The 19575-nt window shown below is 45.9% G+C and overlaps 2 protein-coding genes across 5 annotated transcripts; one reads left to right on the forward strand and one right to left on the reverse strand.

Annotated features, from left to right (window-relative positions):
- The first annotated feature begins 4896 nt into the window (after positions 1-4896).
- LOC122385291 (protein ZNRD2-like) lies at positions 4897-9730 on the forward strand. 4 transcript variants are annotated; one of them, XM_043373438.1, is made up of 4 exons: positions 4897-4984; positions 7016-7195; positions 8712-8796; positions 9026-9730. In XM_043373438.1, exons 2-4 carry the CDS (start codon positions 7043-7045, stop codon positions 9451-9453), a joined length of 666 nt encoding a protein of 221 aa, XP_043229373.1. In that variant the 5' UTR covers positions 4897-4984; positions 7016-7042; the 3' UTR covers positions 9454-9730. The 4 variants fall into 4 exon arrangements, with proteins under 4 accessions (XP_043229373.1, XP_043229375.1, XP_043229372.1 ...); XM_043373440.1 differs by lacking the exon at positions 4897-4984 and adding an exon at positions 5441-5601 and having other exon boundaries at positions 8698-8796; XM_043373437.1 differs by lacking the exon at positions 4897-4984 and adding an exon at positions 5443-5601.
- Positions 9731-9776: 46 nt separating this feature from the next.
- On the reverse strand, positions 9777-19144 carry LOC122385290 (cystathionine beta-synthase-like protein). Its single transcript, XM_043373435.1, has 13 exons — positions 19021-19144; positions 18570-18749; positions 14370-14476; positions 13820-13954; positions 13285-13466; positions 12852-12978; positions 12380-12562; positions 12017-12147; positions 11635-11777; positions 11372-11506; positions 11000-11084; positions 10511-10619; positions 9777-10262 (listed from the first exon to the last, which is right to left on the reverse strand). The coding sequence occupies exons 2-13, from the start codon at positions 18713-18715 to the stop codon at positions 10126-10128; spliced, it is 1620 nt and encodes a 539-aa protein (XP_043229370.1). The 5' UTR covers positions 18716-18749; positions 19021-19144; the 3' UTR covers positions 9777-10125.
- Positions 19145-19575: the final 431 nt, after the last annotated feature.

Below are 19575 nucleotides of genomic sequence, written 5' to 3' on the forward strand. Positions count from 1 at the left end.
AGCCAAGCGCGACTCCTGGACCCGATTTTTGTCTTCATTTACTTCTTCGACGCCTTTATGCAAGATTTGGGATTTAGTTCGTCGTTTATCCGGAAAACGCACAGCTGCAACTTTCCCGGTGCTTAGGCTTCCGGGAATAGCCAACACCATTAGTGAACCAAATGATGTCGTGAACTGTTTAGCTCAACAAGTTGCTTTCACGAGCTCAAATGAACGCTACCACCCACAGTTTATAGGTAGGGCTCGTCAACGATTTTTGCCTGACCCAGATACTTTTATCTCAGATAACAACGAATACTACAATGTTCCCTTCACAGCACAGGAATTAAATGAGGCCATCGGTTCCGCCGGAAATACTTCCGTGGGGCCTGACAAACTTCATTATTCCTTCTTCCGCCATCTTTCGGAGAACTCGAAACTTTTCATTCTTCAGACGTTCAATGATCTTTTCCGCAATCACGTCTTCCCAGAGAACTGGAAAGAAAGCATTGTTGTAACTTTATTAAAACCTGGCAAAGCTAGGCATAATGCGAATAGTTATCGTCCAATAGCCATGACAAGCTGCATAGGCAAGCTTTTGGAAAGGATGGTCTCCAAACGATTATCGTTTCACCTCGAACAGCAAGAATTGCTTTCGAAATTCCAATGCGGATTTCGAAAACATCATTCTCCAATCGACCAATTGATCCGTTTGGAAAGTGATATACGAAAAGGATATAAAAAGAAAGAACATACTTCAGCAATTTTCCTAGACATCAAAAACGCTTTCGATATGGTGTACAGGCCGGCTTTGGTTTATAAATTAGGCCAGCTTGGCATAAAAGGACACTTAGCTTTTTATTTGTACAATTTTCTCTCGGGGACCAGGCGTTTTCGCGTCAGGCTCCGTTCTGTTTTTTCAAACACATATGAAACACACAATGGACTTCCACAAGGTAGTTGCTTATCCCCAATTCTTTTCAACATTATGATTGACGACTTATTTGAAGACATTCCTCCTGATATATCATTTTCTCTCTTCGCAGACGACAGCGCCATTTGGTGTACCACACCTGAATATGACATCGGCATTCATCGTTTACAATTAGCACTTAATAAAATAGAAAGATGGTCGGAGTTGTATGGTTTGGAATTTTCTCCAGAAAAATCTGCATTCATGGTTTTCTCCAAACACAATACAATACGGCCATCGTCTCTCCCAAAGTTGAAAGGGACGCCTATTCCACTCATGAAAACCTTCAAGTTTCTAGGAGTCGTCTTGGACCCTAGATTGTCCATGGCACATCATGTCAAACACATTCAAACAAAATGCAAGAAAAGGTTAAATCTGTTCCGATGCCTCACCAGTACCCCAGCAGGGGCAGATCGCTCGGTACTACTAAGATTATATAAAAGCATTGTTTTACCTGTTATTGAATATGGATCAGTCATGTACGCAGGGGGCTGTAAATCCAGTTTGATTAAGTTAGAAGCCGTCCAAAACAATTTTTTGAGGTTAGCTCTAGGAGCCATGAAAACATCACCGATATCATCTCTTCAAGTAGAGGCTAACATTATTCCTCTGCACATTAGGCGAATGGATTTATCTCTACGATACTACTCAAAAATTAAACAATATCCGTCACACGCAGCTCACACAGCTATATCCGTTCTTCCTCGGCTGCATTTCAGTTACCTCGGTCGATGCGAGAGACGGACTGGGCTTACATTGGCCTCACGAACAAGAAAATATCAAACTGATTTAGGATATGAGTTACCCAGTGTCCCACCACTACCGCATTGTGCAGTATCGCCTTGGACGGCTCATCCACTTTCGGTGTCCTTTTTGTTTACGGCTCGTAAGGATTCTCTCTCTCACGGCGAAGTGAAGCAAGCTTTTCTTAGTTTTCAGGCGTCCAATGCTCTTTTCCATTTTGTTTACACAGATGCCTCAAAACAAAACAACACGGTCGGCATCGGTATATTCGCTCCAGAATATCCACAAACACTTGTAAGGGTACAAAATGATATTTCTGTCTACTCTGCTGAGCTACACGCAATTTTCCTCGCTCTCAAACTTATTCGCCATCACCACATTCAAATGGCATGCATATGTTCCGATTCCAAATCAGCAGTTTTAGGCCTTTTGCAACCTGATACCACGCAACATATTTGTTTAAACATACTTACTTTGCACCAACAACTTATCGACAACGGAGTTAAAATACAGTTTTTGTGGATACCTGGGCACAGCGGCATATATGGCAACGAAAAAGCAGACCAATACGCCAAGCAAGCCCTAGCGATTCAAGACATCACCGCGATCCCTTATACCTCCAGCAATATTCGAGCCTCCATAAAACAACATTGTTACCACTTCTGGCAAAACAGTTGGGACACCGATGGTATTGGCACACACCTTCATCGTATTAAACCGTATATACAACATTGGTCATCATCAAGTCGAAAATCCAGGAGAGAAGAAAAGGTTTTGGCAAGACTACGACTCGGACATACTTACTTAACTCATTCTCACATATTCAATCGACAGCCATGGCCTACTTGTCCTTCTTGTAGATCTCCTCTTACAATCGAACACATTATAGTACATTGTCGTAAATATCATACACATCGTAAACCAATAAATGACTACTGCCGGGCACATGATATACAAATGAATCTACCCATCATTCTTGGTGATGATCATCCTGCATTACTACAACTTCTCTTCTCTTTTCTCCTTAAAACAGATCTTCTTCATCGTCTGTAGGTTCACTAGTTTCTTCATTCAGTTTATTTAATTCGACTTCGTTAACACACCGGTGCGAAATGGTCTAAAGACCGAAGCACCTAACCAACAAAAGAAAGAAAGAAAGGCGAAATACAAGAGATATCTGTATGTTACAGTGTTTCTACTGGCTACACCAGCCAGATGCCTTTTCCCTTACAATGTCATAAGAATGATAGTTATTTTTAGTTGCTCAAATTGGTCTCAAGCAGGAGCCAGAAACTATCGCCTTTCCTTTCGCTTGCTTGTCTGTGCCTGCTGGTTTCGTTGGTTTAAGCCGTTTCGGTCTAATGAGACCATTGCAGAGTCGGAAGGACGATAGAACTTATAGAGGCCGCCCAGACAAATTTGTCTGGACGGCCATCCTGGTGCGCCGCCGGGGCTGAGCCCGTCTAGGTGGACAGGTCAACCAGTAGAGGAAGCGATCACCCTACCAGACGAGAGCATCGTCTTTAGGAGCCACTTACGTCGAATGATGGCAATCACCAAACGTACAGCCCGAATCAGTGTTTTTGGAGTGAGCGAGGAATTGCGCGTCCTTTGGATGCAGCAGGTGGCACATCGTATCTTGTCCTTTTAGCGGAGATCGAGAATTTCTACCTTTTACAATATCAAATCCTAATAATTTAACATGCATAGCCTCTTCGTATGTCTTCACATGCTAACCACTAGCCAGGCTTAACCCGCGCCCAGCTGGGTCTCTCAGCTAACTTCGCCATGGTGTGTAACAAATTAACTGTTCGCCGTGTTTTCTTCTTGATAAAGAGTTCTGTTCGGCCACCTTTGTATTTCTTGAACTCAATGTGAACGACTCTCTCTGACTGTGAACCACTCTCTCTGACTGTGAACCACTCTCTCTCTCTCTCTCTCTCTCTCTCTCTCTCTCTCTCTCTCTCTCTCTCTCTCTCTCTCTCTCTCTCTCTCTCTCTCTCTCTCTCTCTCTCTCTCTCTCTCGGCGCAGTCGACGACTCAGAGTAGGGGTCGCCTCGGTCGTCGGTCGTCACACATACAACCTCTGACATATGGCCTACAGTATCTGACAATGTTACATGGTGTGTGTGTGGGGGGGGGGCATGGCCATACCAGCATATCTGGGGAAGTGAGAGATCTAAAAAGACGCGGTAAAAAGCAATAAACAGCTCGCTATTAGATATTTCAGAATTATATAGGTCATCGTTCATCAGGTCATCCCTAAAGGACACTGGAGTTTACCAAAAGTAAGACTATCACAAATTCCATAAGCAATTCCAAGTTTTGCGGCGCTGCGCGTCTCGGTTTTCTTTACACACGCAAAATAAAACTATAGGTATAGTATAGCAGGTGTGACCAAAAATGCCACTCCCCCACATCGGGCGAAGGTGAAAGGGATAATTGAAACCCACACCGAGGTAAATAAAACACAACTGAGAAAGTGGTGAATGGCTTCTTAATCGGTACGTTAAATTTTCCCTTTGATATCCATTCTATTCCGTTTTTGTCGCCCATGAGATTACCTATAATAACGTGCCGTTCATCGTGTCCAAACGAAACGCTCGATAAACTGACGGAGCATTGCGGCGCAGCATCGCACAGGCGGACAATTAGGGTGACATCTATTGTTCGGGAGCAGAAGCAGCTGACGGAGCATTGCGGCATAGCATCACACAGGCGGATGATTAGGGCGACATCTATTGTTCGGGAGCAGAAGCTGTCGGTAGGCGAGCAGTGAGCTAAGCACAAAGCCGACATTTTACTGCTTCGGCTTATTTTTGGCATATATCAATAGCAATACCCGTTGTGATTCATACACTTATTTCATGTCTATTATTAAAACAGTAGGTACAGATTGAATGTTCTGCGCTAATAAAAACTATAAAATAAAAATTAGAAACGTATTCCCTTTATATTTTGAATACAAATACGGCACAGAAAAGACGATCCTTTAAAGCACACTCTATTGCTTCTGTTCTAATGTTGCTTAGTAAAACAGTTTTCAGTGGGTGTTGCTAGGCAATCAGCTGCTTAAAAAAGCGAACACCGTGATATCCTTCACTAAACGCAAGCTAAACGTTAGCAAGCGTATAGCGCTAAGGACGCTATCGAACACAATATCCACATGCAGCACCAATGTGCTGTGGCCTGTCACTTGTGTTGTGTTTGGCGCGTGTTTGGTTTCGGGTCGTTTTACATCTATGTGCTGGTTGCTCGTCGTGAGCGGGGTCTCTGAAGAGTATTCAGGTGAGTTACATACTTATCTGTATGTCTGGACTATTCAAATAGGTATATTAGCCGCAGATGTGTTTTGTAAATAAAGTAACCACGATCAAAAATTGAAATGTTACACCAGAGGGCTGTTCACGGGCCCTGTCATGTGTGCGGTCGGACCGCACACAGCCTCCAAGCTCCGCCCACTGCGTCCCTACGTTAGCCTTCCGTCACCGCACACAGCGACCGTTGTGGCCGGTTGGTCGGGACTGGCCACAGCGGTCCGTCCACCGCACGCAGCTGTGACGTCAGAGCCGCCTACCCATCCCTTACCCTCACGCCTGCTGGACGCACCGCACACACAGCTGACAGCAGTGTGCGGTGCCCGTGAACACCCCTCAGTTTGCACTGTCAACATTTTGGGATGGCCTCGTAAAAAATTGCCTTGACTTGAAAATGACTTTGCTTAAAGAAAAATAATTTACCATTAGCATACAGTAAAATACATACCAAACTTGGCCAGTGATAAATTTTCCACGCCTCATTCCTTACTGTTACCTAATGATAATTGATTTCCGCACTCATCCTTCGACGTCATTCAAAAATCCAGTAACGGGCTCAGTCTCGAGAATGTATTTACACTGGCCTTGGTTAGTATTTAATAGTATGATAAAGCAAGACAAATATATAATTTTGCATTATAAAAGCAAAAAATATAAATTAAATAACTGTCTCATGAACACTAAAAAACCTAGTCACTTAGTTTAGGAAACTGTTACACAGTTTTTATAGCTAATTATTTTAATTCACACCCTGACAAAACATCACATGCTTATCCATGGTTAATAATATCTTGAAGGCAATCCCAGCATGAGTTTTTGCTTTATATTCTTTGCATTTTTACATTTAAATTTCATATTTATGCAATTTGTTTATTTAGGCCTGCAAATGATGTAGCAGATTGACCACCCAACCTTGCCCACACCTGGTTCACTGGTGATGAAATCTTAATGAAAGTTAAGGTAATGTGTCTTACAGTTTCAAACAGATTAAGGCATTTTCTTGAAGGTTTAGGTATAGCCAGTAGCCACACATATTGAAATACAGTATGAAATTTCATGTTCCAGTGAAAAAAATGGTTAAAAAGGGAGCCTATGGTAAAGTTGGACATAGTTAGGTAATGTTTGGTCCTGTTAAATTACATTGTTCTCAGGACCATGCTCTTTATGTTCGATTTCAAAGTACTTTGCCTAGCCCTCTTTCGAGTTGCCAGCTGGCTGAACAGTGAATCTAGAAACCCAGGTCCAACAACATAAGCTCCCCGACCCCAGCCACAAACTCACTGCCATCAAGCTATGAGGTGCACTTCCTATCTACTAACTAGTTGACATGGAGGACTGCTTTATATATAGGTAACTAGAAAACTATAAGAGCACTACTAATGATTTTCAGAAAGTGATGCATGTATATTTCTACCACATGTCCTCTATTCTGCTTCTTTTGTTGATTTATTTGATAAATATTGTAGAAAGATGCCTTCCTTTTTTAGAAAAGTTACTATATGTTACCTACCTACCATTGGTACCTAACTCCTTACATTAGTATGGTAATGCATATGCATCTGCTGCCACATTCATTAGTTTTTATATTATCCATAGTGTGAACACTATCCTTGGTCCTTGTTGAACCTTCCCCAATTCAATGCAAAACATATTTTTTGTCAGTCAATAGTCTTTGCGTGCAACAGTTTTTCCTTCCCATCCGAGCCAAGGTTGTGAAGACCTTGCAAGTGGGTTGAACAGGGGAGTGAAGATGTTGTGCCCTTTACCAAAGCCAACCAAAAATGTAGGTGACAAAACTGAGGATGTCAGGGGCCAGCCAACCACAGATCTTGCTCAAACCTATGATATGAACCTAGTCTAGAACTTGCTAACTTTTTGTAGCTATCTGTTGTTTTGTGATGGATACATTGATAAGGTCATGCATTGTATGTTCCAGAAATCATTTCAAATCCCACCCCTGTGCTTTAGATAAGATTTTAATGAGAAATTGTGCTGTTGCCAGGGGCTGAGTCAGGAGTACACCATAACCATGGATGATGATATGGAGTGGACACCTCCCACTGAGGCAGAAATGAAGGTTATTCAGGCCAAACGCGAGAGGGCTGACAAGATATCTAACCTCATGGGATCATACTTGCTGAAAGGATACAAGATGCTCAACGAGACATGCCCAAAATGCACCGTGAGTAGAACGACTCTGTGATTAGTAGTATAAAGTTAATCCCTCAGTTATATTTAAGTATTCACAGACCAAGACACGTTTACCAACATACAGGCCAACTGAAGACGATTTATTCGAAACGCGTTTTGGTCTGTAAATATTTTAATTTAATTGAGGAATTAGCTTTATTCTACTACTTGTCAGTATGAATCCAAACAAGACTGCGATTGTTTTCCAATGTCATAGATGTTATGAGGCCACAGAGACCAATGTCAATGTCACAGAGACCAGTGTGCTGTACAGTGGTAAATATCTCTCGAAAGCTCCTCAGGCTGGCCAGGGCCCTGTTTCACCGGTGATAGCAGCACGCTGCTATCAAATTGCGCGAGCTGACGTAATGTGATGACGTCATACTGCTGACGTAAGGGGCAATTCTGGCGCACGATTGCCGCAATATTGTTATACGTCATCAACTAAATGTTCGAAGTTAACGTCCAAATTTTCCTTAAAGGGACCCTCCCACCTTCAAAAAAGTTAATGAATTGGCATGAAAGTGATGTCGCTCGGTTCAGAAAGAGCAAAAATGAATATCTACCAAATTTCATCGAAAAATATTCACCGGTTTTCAAGATATTAGACTTTAACTTTTGTTTACTTTTTGGGATCTCCGCTGTTCCTAGCGACTTTATTTGAAAGTGCGGCATTTGTTGCGCGCAAAGCAGCATATACCACCGCGTGCTGCCAAACGTTTTAGTAAAAGATTTAAAAATCGTTAGATCTCCGCTGACGTCACAAATTCTAAGGGGGCATACCAATGCATTAGCCCCTTAGAATCCGAAAACTGCAAGTTTGAAATTCCATATCTCCGAATTAAAGCATTTTTCGATGTTGTGAATGCCCAAACCGGTATTTTCAGGCCATGGCCACCAATTTGGCTATCTCAACTCAAAACTAATGTTAAGGTGGGAGGGTCCCTTTAAACCCAACTTCTTTTAAATACATTATATTAAAAAAATATATATTAAAAATAAATATACTATCATGACTGCGTAAACTCTTACTTTTAGGCTCATACGTCACTTAATGCTGCGGCCAAGGTCGCGGCAATTGTGCGCCGGAACTGCCCATCACGTCAACAGTATGGCGTCATGACATGACGTCAGCTCGCGAAACGTGATAGCAGCGTGCTGCTATCACCGGTGAAACAGGGCCCAGGTAGCCCTGGTTGCCATGTTTGCTGAGCTATGTTGCATGAAGTCGAGGGTAGTTTATTATTTGAAGTTGAAGTTATCAAATGCCTAGGCCCTTTTTCAGCACATGACGTTACGTGACGCTACCTGGTATTGGCGCTCGGTTTCTATGGAAACATAAGCAAAAATTGGTAATCTGCTTACATTTCCCTGGAAACCGAGTGCCAATGCCTGGTGGCTGGTAGCATCGGACAGCGGCATATCGTGAAAAAGGGCCCTACTAAATGCTGGTTATAGAATGTCCAGCCCGATTGTGCTCTACATCAACTTCAGCGCTGAATTCACAGACGATCTACCTTCGCGACAAGCAGGACGAGCTCTATTGTGTGGCCTGTGTGGAGGTGGATACCGACACAGAGAAGGATAACCCGGGTGAGTAGGGCAGCCAGAGGTGTTGTGGTTCCGAGCTGCTTGTATTCGGTAGGTCCAGAAGTGCTCCCCTAGCCCGACCAACGCCTCCAGCAACAATAAATGTGATATAGAACATCCAGCAATTCTAGTCTGTTACAGTGACATTAGTTTGGAGGTTGGTATGTCCAGGTGACGTGCTGTTCTGTTACGTTACGCGTCACTTTGTAACCTCCTGACCCGCTCCCGGCAGCGTCCAGCGCGGAGGCGGCTCGTCGCCAGGTGGCCGAGTCGCAGTTCGCCTCTCCTGGAGCAGTCCGACGGCGCACGGCCGCGTCCCCGACCGCCGCTGGGGAGTACCGCGCGGCACCCGCACCCCCGCCAGTGTCCGCACCCCCTTCCGCACCGCCCTCCGCGCCCCCGTCCGCACCAGCTACCGTCTCATCGGCGGCCGCCGCGGCCGGCGCCAGCTCCGCGCCCCCTGCCGACGCAGAGGACGAGGGGGCGCTGTCGGCGGCGGCGGCGGCGGTGCGGGCCAAACTGTCCTGGGCGGCCGGCCAGCTGGAGTCGGCCTCCTCCGTGGAGAGCTCCCTCCAACTGGTGGGACTCGTCAGAGCCTGTGCCGACGCGCTGCAGGCTCTGCGGAGTCCGGCGGCGGCCCAGCAGTCGCCGGGGGTCTGACCTTCGGAGGAACTCAAGACTCGGGGCTGGGAGAAACGGAGCGTGTGGTGGAAGTCGTGTAACAGACGTAGCGTTGTCCTCGTTACGCCTGTCGACGATGGTGCCTCACGTTTGACTCATTGTCATAACTGACCGCTGGTGCTGGCCATGGCTCGGATTGAGCGCTGGTGAACACGTAACGAAGTGATATTTTTGCAAGCTTGCTGTCGTTCATTTGAACTGCGTGTGTCTTACAGTTGTTTTCTGTTTTCTAACCAAATATATGTGATACGCGTCATTTCACTTTTGTTTATGATAACTAGCATGTTTGCAATTGGGCAAGATGCACAAAGTATAGCATATATTGCACAAAGAAATAAGCTTCATAACAGCGCCGTGAATGATTGCTGAGTTCTGGAAGGGCTGGCTGTAACCCCAGCAATACAAGCCTTATATACGCGTCGCACTTGCAAATTCTTACGATTAACGGCTAACGAGGCTGATAACGGCTACCAGGCTGATAACGGTAGTTCACACGCCACTCAGTCATGCCTCCGTCCCCCGCTGTCACGACTTTGAGACCCCTGGCCCCAGAAGTCGGATGCTGCGCACACGATTCTATTGGCGTTACCCTCTTCAATTACGCCCCCCCCCCCCCCCCCCCCCAAGGCAAAAGAGGTGCTCTTTCGTCGTTCACTGTGCGCTGGCGCCGGGTCCTTCTGTGTCCGTCTTGTGCTTCTGCTCGTACTCCATGATGTAGGAAAGGAGGTCCAGCTGGGTGACCAGACCAACAATGACTTCCTTGGTGTCCGTGTGCTCCTTATCCTTGACTGAAACAGCGATCAGGTTAGTGATTTGCGAAGCTCTGTACGGTCAGGGATACTTGAGTTGTAACTTGTAAATGTGATTCAGCTATATTTTAAAAGGAATTTCTTATTGCTTGCAGACGATGAACCAGAATAGTTTTATCTCAAATGTTTAAGTATAACAAGTCCGAAGCATTCAACAAAAACTAGTGATGTAACATGAAACTGAATAATAAATTTATTCTCTACTGCAGCCACCATATGCCACTTACAAACTTTCTGCTCCTGGACGACGAGTGCAAAGTGGTCCTTCTCCAGATATTGTGACAGCGTGCCCAGAGAGTGGTCCAGATTGACCTTGTTAAACTGCCCGTAGAGCACCTGTAAAAGCAACGCGACAGGGAGGCGTAGTCATCGTGAGAAAATGCGCCGATGTCACTTAAAAAGTAGCTTTGTAGACACAGACTAGAGAGCAGTCACGACTGTTGTGCAATTACGAGGCATTTGACGAGCTTTGCTGTAAATAAACTTTAGACAAATGTTGCTCTTGGTAAAGATAATCCCCAGCCATGCCTACAATTCCTACATCTAAGGCATTTAGCTTCAATAAGCTATTGTGGTAGGACGCCGTTCGTTGGCCATGGTCCACTTCATATAGACGGGACCGGGGTACGCTAGTGCCCATTGCTACGTCCCCGTCGGTAAATACAGCGACTATGGCCTGACGTTTGACAGTGCACGGCTCGGCGGTTGGGTGTTACCTCTCCGACTGGGGTGGTCGGCTCGACCCTGTGGTGCGCGAGCTTCGCCACTAGCATGCCCAGTGACACCATGCCCAGCACTTTTCTGCAACACACGATAGCGCGAACGTTACTAAAACCTCCAGTCTTCTAAACCTAAAGCATGAGAGTCTGAAACATTTGATTCTCATCACCTTTGAAGTCTATTTTCTCACTCGCTGCATCTTCCAAATTATTTATTCGTATTATGACGTTGTTGTTATTTTAAACGCCTAAATGAGACACGTTACTCCCAGTACTTCGGTCCCACCGACAAGACAAATACCGCACCCTGCAATTCGAACAAGATACAAGAGGATGCCTCTGTTTGGATGTCACCGTCAGATTCCTCACCCTGCGTCGTTGATGACGGGTAACTGGTCGAATCTCTCAGTCTTCATGATATCGACGGCGTCCTGGACAGTGACCTCCGGCAGCACCGTCATGGGTGTGGTCACCTTCAGTGCTGACACGCGTAGCTGGCCCCACCTGCATGTCGAAGAAGAAATGTTCACACATGACGCCGACGGGGCTGCCGCGTAAGTGGTATTCTAAGCCACTTTGTGGGACGACAGTAGAGCAGCGCGGTAGTCACATCGTAACGAAAAAATGCGTACCAGGTGCCGTGTTTTGCTTCGCCGACGTCCAGGAATTGGTGGTCTTTCATCCACTCGTCGTCGAGGAACTTGGTCATGTAGTTCCTGACGCTGTCCGGAAGGACGACCACCACGCGAGAGCCCTCCGGCAAATCACGGGCCGCCTGAAAAAAGAAAAAAAGATTGGTAAGGCCTTTTTTCGATCTTCGAGTCGAGATCCTCTGTTCCATCACATCGACATCCCCATGGTTCAGTGACTGACGTTAAAAGAGATCTTCGTTGTGCTACCAAAGATGTGATCCACTGGCTTCGCAAAGATACTTGCACGGCTGTTTATGATCATGTAAACAAAGAATCCAGTAAGAGAACGGTGAATCCAATTTCCACAGCAGGTACCGCTTACCTCGCAGGCCGCCCAGACCGCGGTCCCGCTGCTGCCGCCGCACAGCAGCCCCTCCTCCCGGATGAGGCGGCGCGCCATCAGGAATGATGGCTTGTCTCTGGTCTTGACCCATTTGTCCACGATTTTACGGTCTGCGGGCAATGAAAACAATTCATAAGATGAAGGTATCAATCGGCATGAAAGGTGACTGTGCCTATTGCGGGAACAGTCGCAGTTGGTTGCAATTTCGTAATTTTCATGCCTTATAGTTATTGCCTGAATTCACCAAATTGTTCAATAATCATCCTTGCAGATCTCGATGACTCACGTCTTGCAGACGAATGACAGCTGGCTGACCAGAGTCATTCTCCAGTCGCTTCTCACCAAGTACGGTCGGGTAGAAGTCGTAGCCGATCCCCTCGACCTCGAAGAACACGCCCTCGACATCCTCCTCCTTGTCGTGGCCGAGCACGGAACCGTGCGGGTCGACGCCCACGATCACACACTTCGGGTTGACCTCCTTGAATCGGCGCCCCAGGCCGGTGATAGTCCCACCGGTGCCAGTACCTGTGGCAGAGACACGGATTTCACAGTGCCTGTGAAGGCAACGCTGGAAGGCGACGCTACCTTACATTTCTTACTCAAAATCGGACTGCCCACTGCCTATAAGTGTCTTATCGGACTACTAGTGCTCGTCCTGTGCTACCGTGTTGCGTTTACCACTACCAGGGTGGCCCGGCGAACGGCAAGCGACTTCCTACGTTTTAAACATTGTTGTGAATCTCTCCATTCCCCAGCCGTTCTGTGACACAGTTACACAACCTCAAGCTTCCCCACCATCGGATTGTCCGCTCACCTCCGACGGCCATGTCCACCTGTCCCCCGCACTGCTCCAGGATCTCCGCCGCCGTCGTGTCGTAGTGCGCCAGCGGGTTATCCTTGTTTCGGTACTGGTCCAGAATTACAGCGCCGGGAATCTCTTTCTGTAAAATGTCAGAATGGGACCAGTAAGTTTACTGACAGTGGCTTTATCGTTGTCATCAGTGTCAAACGTTTACCTTTTACTTGAGTAACTGTTTCAGCGAAACTCCGCGTTGAATTGGGTGTATGCAAGCAGGAAAGCGAGTAGGACGTTGATGAAGTAGTTTGTTATCATTTAAGCTGTTGCTTCGCCGTACCCCGCCAGGTTTTTGTTCCTCAACTTGCGAAAGTAAGCGTATAATGCAATCAAAAAGCCGCCATGCATGAGGTCAACGACTCTGCCTCGGACAACGTCCAGGTGACCGAACCTTGAGTCGCTGTGCCACGGAGATGTGGCTCTCTGGCGAGTCCCAGTGGGCGGACGTCGGCGTGCGGACAATTTCCGCTCCCAGGGCGCGCAGCACGGCCACCTTCTCGTTGGACATCTTCTCCGGCATCACGATGATGGTGCGGTAGCCCTTGACGGCCGCCACCAGAGCTATGCCGATGCCTGTTGGAACAGTCGCATGGGCACAGATACTTTACGCTGAGGGAGCGGGTGCTCACCGCAGTACCTACACAACTTCAAGTCTAAAATATCGCAACACATTTTTATATTTTCATGCTTTAAGACCTCTACATCAAGCTCGTCGAGCACGTTCCCTCCGCCTATTTGGGTTTCTCGTATGCGAATATGTATGAAGGGTGTGCCACTGGTCATGGTGACAGGATTCCAACAGAGTTGGAATAAACAATTGCTTGACCTGTAAGGGAGCAATTAGCAAATTCTTCTGATCGGCCCGCATTTATTTGACGGACATTGCAAGATTAGACATTGAACGGCACCTTCTTTCTAGCTCTTGCCTGTGTTTCCGGAGGTGGGCTCGATCAGCGTGCCTCCCGGCTTGAGCCTGCCGTCCTTCTCGGCCTCTTCCACCATGCGCAAGGCGATGCGGTCCTTGACGCTGCCGCCGGCGTTGAAATACTCGCACTTCACGTCTGAAAATCACAAGTGGTGCATTTGTTCAGATGAAAAGCTGGCTATTATTGCTGTCGACCTTACCTTGACTTATTATTTTTGCTATTATCAGAGGCATCCTCTATTATTATTTGTTGCCCATTTATTGCTCGCTGTGACATTGTATGTTGAAGTCACCTCACAAAATGGGCAAAGTGATGTTAGGTTTACACCGGTGCACTGGTGTGCAATGTGCATAAATCATGCTTTTTATGTTTATGAAAAAGGTTTTGCACAATCTACTTTGAAAATGTTTGTTGAACATTGAAATCGCGGTCGATTCGAAACCAAGGTCGTTTGTCTCAATAGACGAAGACGGAAGCTAAAACGAAGCTATGTCCTGGCAACATCCTCTGATTGGTATAACGTCCGTGATATCCGGATCTCTGTACTCACACATTTCGCACTTGAGTCCCAGTGACTGGGGGATCTTGTTGAGCCTGACCAGCGGAGTGCGTCCGATCTCGTGCAGAATGTCGGGTGAGAGGTTGAGTCGCTCCCGGCTGTGGAAGCGGTCGCGGACACATGCTATAATCTTACACCGAGCTCAGGACTGCGCTTTCTGATAAAGCAGCATCAGAGCTTACCTTATGACGATGAGCATTGTTCTTAGTTTGGGCCGGACGGGGATTTTTTCATTAGCTATGTATGTTATTTGTTATTTGTTTTATTCATATTTATTATTAAAATACTTTATCCTCTCTTCAAGAGATAGCGAATATATTCGAAACTATTATTTCCCTCGTACCTAATTCCACCCGTAGGTACCCATTTCACCCGGCTAGCGGTAGGTACCCGATTCATTCGTGGCCAGCTCTGAAAAAAAAAAATCTGCCTGGTCCGTATTCCGGATAAATGTACATTTGGTATAAATGTATGTGCGTTAGGATACCCAGTTGCATCATCGTTCCATGTGTAAATCCTAGTCTGTTTCAATTAACCACTTGCATAAACACCGCTGCCAGACTGTCGACACCATTGCGCCATCGCTCGATGAGCAGTGACATGGTGGTGCATGGTGATATACAAAGGTCCAAATGTTTGTCAATGTTTGTGGCATTTCGTCAGATCGCGAGAGTTTGAGACGGCGTTTCCGCACCATTTTCAGTGAACCGTTCACTTTTAGGGATACATAGTATACTTTCATATGAAGGATTTTGCCAGTCATGATGTTCTTGCATATGCAAGGTATGCTTGACGGTTGGGAATAGGTTAACCCGCGCGGGGCTGGGGGGGGGGTAAATTTTACCCCCCCTCGCGAATATTTGCAATATCTCAAAAACGGCGGCGCGCAGCGCCGCCAAACTTTCAGTACCTTATCTTACATCAATTTGACACGTTCCCTGAAAATTTGAGCGAAATTCGTCGGAAAATTTTTGAGAAATTGACGTTTTAGTGACGTCATGTTCGCCATTTTCGCCTCAAAAACGGCAAAAGTTCAAACGGCGCTAACATCTTCATTTTAAAAGGAATCGAGACGTAACAAAAAAGGATATACGTAATTCTACTTTGTCTATCAAATGGCTATCTCGGTTTTTGGAAAATTTTGGATTTTGGCCCAAATTTTTTCAAAAAACTGACTTTTTTGGGAAAATAACTATAAAATCCAAAATTTTGAGTGTATCGAAAAAACCGGAATATATGTCAGAGAAGTGGTCTATGTGCACCTACATACCAAGTTTTAGAAGAATCGGTTCAAAAATGTGGGAGTTATTCAAAATTGTATGACGTCACGACACACAAAATTTTTGAAAAATGACTTTTTTGGAAGTTCTAGACCTCGTACGGAAACAAAAATAGCACCATTCGATTCGCCGTGAAAAACTGCATCAGATAGACACCTTTTTAGGCCTTAACAACCAACTTCAAAATTTGACCTCACTTGACCTGACCTTGACCTGACCTCGGCCTGAAATTCATCCAGAGGTGGTCCATATCACTTATTGAGTGTGCCTATTGAATTCTATGAGTAAAATGACCCATAAAACATGTGTCGCACATGCCCTTTTCTATATTTTGTTTTTGGTGACCTGACCTGACCTGACCTGACCTTGACCTTGACCTCTGAATGATATTTTATGCAACGAATATTGTCTTGGTAGCCTAAGAACACGTTTTGGGCGATCAGTCTCAGTCCATGACTCCATTCTTCGGCAACTACGGTGCAAGGCCGATACTGTAGGAACTTGCAATTTGTACCCTTGACCTGACCTTGACCTTGACCTCAAACTTAAAATTAAGTACATGTTTTTAGTTGTTCGTGATGAGATCTTTCGATTGGCGTTTGAATTTTCCAAATCGGACCATTAGTTCGGGAGATAACAGGGGGGGTAAAATTTACCCCCCCCCCAGCCCCGCGCGTTCGGCTGGAGACCCCAGCCCCGCGCGGGTTAACACTTGTTTAGCGTTTGACAATCACTTGGCATTGCTGGCTCTCTTTAGTAGGTTTTCCGTTTTTAGAAATGACCCATTGATACCGATGCATTCTTTTGGCGACAGGCTGTTGACTACAAGGTGAATTGGTCCTATCAATTAAACTGGTAGGTATATAATATTTATGTTAGGGGAAGTGAAGTGCCTATTCATTGAACGACAAGCGATGAATATGCCGCAATGATTTTAATCCTGCGATTTACAGTGAAAGGGAAAACATTTAGCATTGAGCACTGAGCTATCGGCATCATCCCAATGTCAACTTTTACAGATATTTTCATAGACATTTTTAAAAACCTTCCATAGATCCGAAGGGGGGCCGATAAAACTCCCCCGTCCTGATATGTCACAATCGGGCCATCCCGTTACCACCGATCAGTTGATATCCATAGATCAAAAACGGCAACGTTTCGTGATCACTTTGCTTCGTAATGCGCTCTCCGAATCATTGGCCAATCCGATGAACGGCCGGAACGTTAACACCTTTGGCTGCTAAGCGTCGGTACCGGTATGTGGAATGGACGCCACAAAGGCTTGCCTGGTGTGGTACGATTGCCGTTGAGGAGGATCTACATGCTAAATAAGTAATGACTACGGACACGGCCAGAGTTTTGTGCACTTCAAAGTTGACGAGTTGTTACTTGCCACTCAAAAAAAATTCGATTGCTTGCTTATTAGGTATGTAGGTGACGTTACTTCGTACCCAATATTAAATAAATTTTATAGCATCTTAGGGGAACAGCGGCTGTAGATGGAATAAAAGGAACAAGATTAGAATTAAAGACGTCAATCGGATACCAATTTTTTGGTATACCGATACCAAACCGATACCAACTTGGTATTTGGTGTTTCGGTCCTAGTGTTTTCGGTATTTTGTCAGTAGTATGAATCCTAATTAACCCTATTCCGGGCAGGCTGTGAAAGGTTCGATTCTGGGCGGAGGGGGCCTTTTCGGCTCCCCCCCCTGCAGATCTAAAAAACTACACATCGGAGCGACTAACGGCAAACGGCGTTTGATAGGTCGTTAAAAGATCTACAACTTTTACATAAAACATTTTCAGGTCAGATCAATGTTGAGGTCACGAGAGGTCATCAACGATAAAATGTTTTGGAATTAGTTACTTATATAACTTTAAAACTAAGAAACATAGAGACATAAAATAAATACATTTTTGTTGCTCTCGTCGAGGCGATGCGAAATAAGTATGCGGTGACCTTCACAGGTCAATTTGAAATTTGACCTGAGGTCAAGGTCAGGTCATTCACCAATGAGGTTGTGGGGTATGGTCATGCTGCATACCAAACGACGCGCCTTGAACAGGCGAGCAGTTAAGTACCATTTACAAGTCTTAAGCACCATCATGTCGTGATTTATTGACAGAAAACGATTTATGACGTCACATGACCTCAGATGACCTTTCCCGGTGCCCCTGTCAATAAGCAGTCAACCAGGATCATCACCAATGAGATAATCTTCCATAATACTGAAAGAATTGGGTGGTTTTGACTCGTTTACCAGAAGCAGGAGGCGTCTCAATATTTTCCCATAGGCTTGCAATGTAAAGGTCACGAGTCTGACCTGACCTCAGGTCACAGATATAAAAATTCTGAGATATACAAATTGCACATACTGGTACCCTTACTAAAACCTGAAGAGAAGAAATTGACAGTCAAAAAACTCTATAGCTCTGGCGTGATTGCAAACTTTTCTGAGGTGGGGTCAACAAACCGCCTCTGGTGACCTGACCTGACCCGGCAACTTTTTTTGTCAAAATGTGCGCAATGAATGTTTAGAAAAAGTCACCGAGTATGAGCTTTCAGTCTTGCGGCGTTTGGCAATGGCACAAGAAAAACCTGAAGGGGGCCTTAAAGGCCCCCCCCCCGCCCGGAATAGGGTTAATGCAAAAGAGCCAGTGAATTTGGTAAAAAGTTGGTATTTCTCTCACCTTCCCAAGCTGGTTTGCTTTTTGGCATTTTCTCATGGTTTTGGTCGGCATTTGGTTCGGTATCGGTATCGCGATTTTCTGTGATTGACATCACTAATTAGAATGCGTTGCTTGTTGTGAAGGCGACTTTACACCGTATACCAAATAGTAATATAGATGAGTTACACAGCATCTCAGCCGAACAGCGGCTGTAGTGGAAACTCAGGTGATTACTCACGGGCACTCTCTGTGGTGCGGGTTGGTGGCCGGGTCGGCGCCCAGCTGCCAGGTGCACTTGGAGGGCAGGTCAGGTCGAATAAACTCGTCCTCAGTCAGCGGCCTTGAGGACGACCGGGTCTCCTCCGTCGGCGCGGGCGGTGCCATGGCAACTCCCGGAGAGATTTTCACTCAGGCAACACTGTAGAAAGTAGTGGAAAATATTATGAAACTGTCGATATTTTGTTTTAATTAAGTAGCTAAAATGCAATACACATGATGCAAAGCCTGTCTTATGTTACCGGCTGATGCCTATCTACTGGAGTAAAAAAAAACAAAAAAACTCAAGATTACTTCACAGCTGACAATCCACATAAAACACACCTGAAACCAACTATATTGATCAGCTGTAGTGCCTCTATCCGGCTCACCTTCCTCGGATGTTGATGTAGCCCCGGGCCACCTGACCTCACCTGACAACCCTCGGTGACCTCTGGACTGCAGCGTCCGATTCCGTCAGGCACGTGGCGACCGCTGTGCTCCGCCGGTAGTGACTAGTGAGCCGAGCTGCCGGCCGCCGAAGCTATTTATGCTAGTGATGAGCGCCCTCGAGTGGCCCGGGCCCAGGTTATGTTGCTCCTGATCAGCCTGGCTGGCTCCGAAATCCGACGGATAGAGCTGCAACTCTTCGGCATTTGGCATCGGATAAGTGATTCAAAGCTTTTTAGTTATGCTATGCCTCTGATTAGCCCGTCTAACTTCAGAAATCAGAATGTACCCTGATAGCTGAAACTTTTCCGACAAGCTGTCACAAGGCAACTGACCCACCCCGGGGTTATAACGGCTCCTATACCTATCCTAATAAGTGATCTGCGAGCGCTTTCTAATGCATCCCCGCGTCCTGCCTGGGGGAAGGGGGCATATTCTGCCCCCCTGTCGAGTTCCGAAATCCGAACCGATGGTCGCAGCAAGACGAAGAAAACGGCTCCCAAAAGATCCCAACAAGGCGGATCTATGGAGCAAAACAA

This window comes from Amphibalanus amphitrite, unplaced genomic scaffold (genome assembly GCF_019059575.1).
Source record: "Amphibalanus amphitrite isolate SeventyFive unplaced genomic scaffold, NRLGWU_Aamphi_draft 000213F_arrow, whole genome shotgun sequence".
Lineage (NCBI taxonomy): Eukaryota > Metazoa > Arthropoda > Thecostraca > Balanomorpha > Balanidae > Amphibalanus > Amphibalanus amphitrite.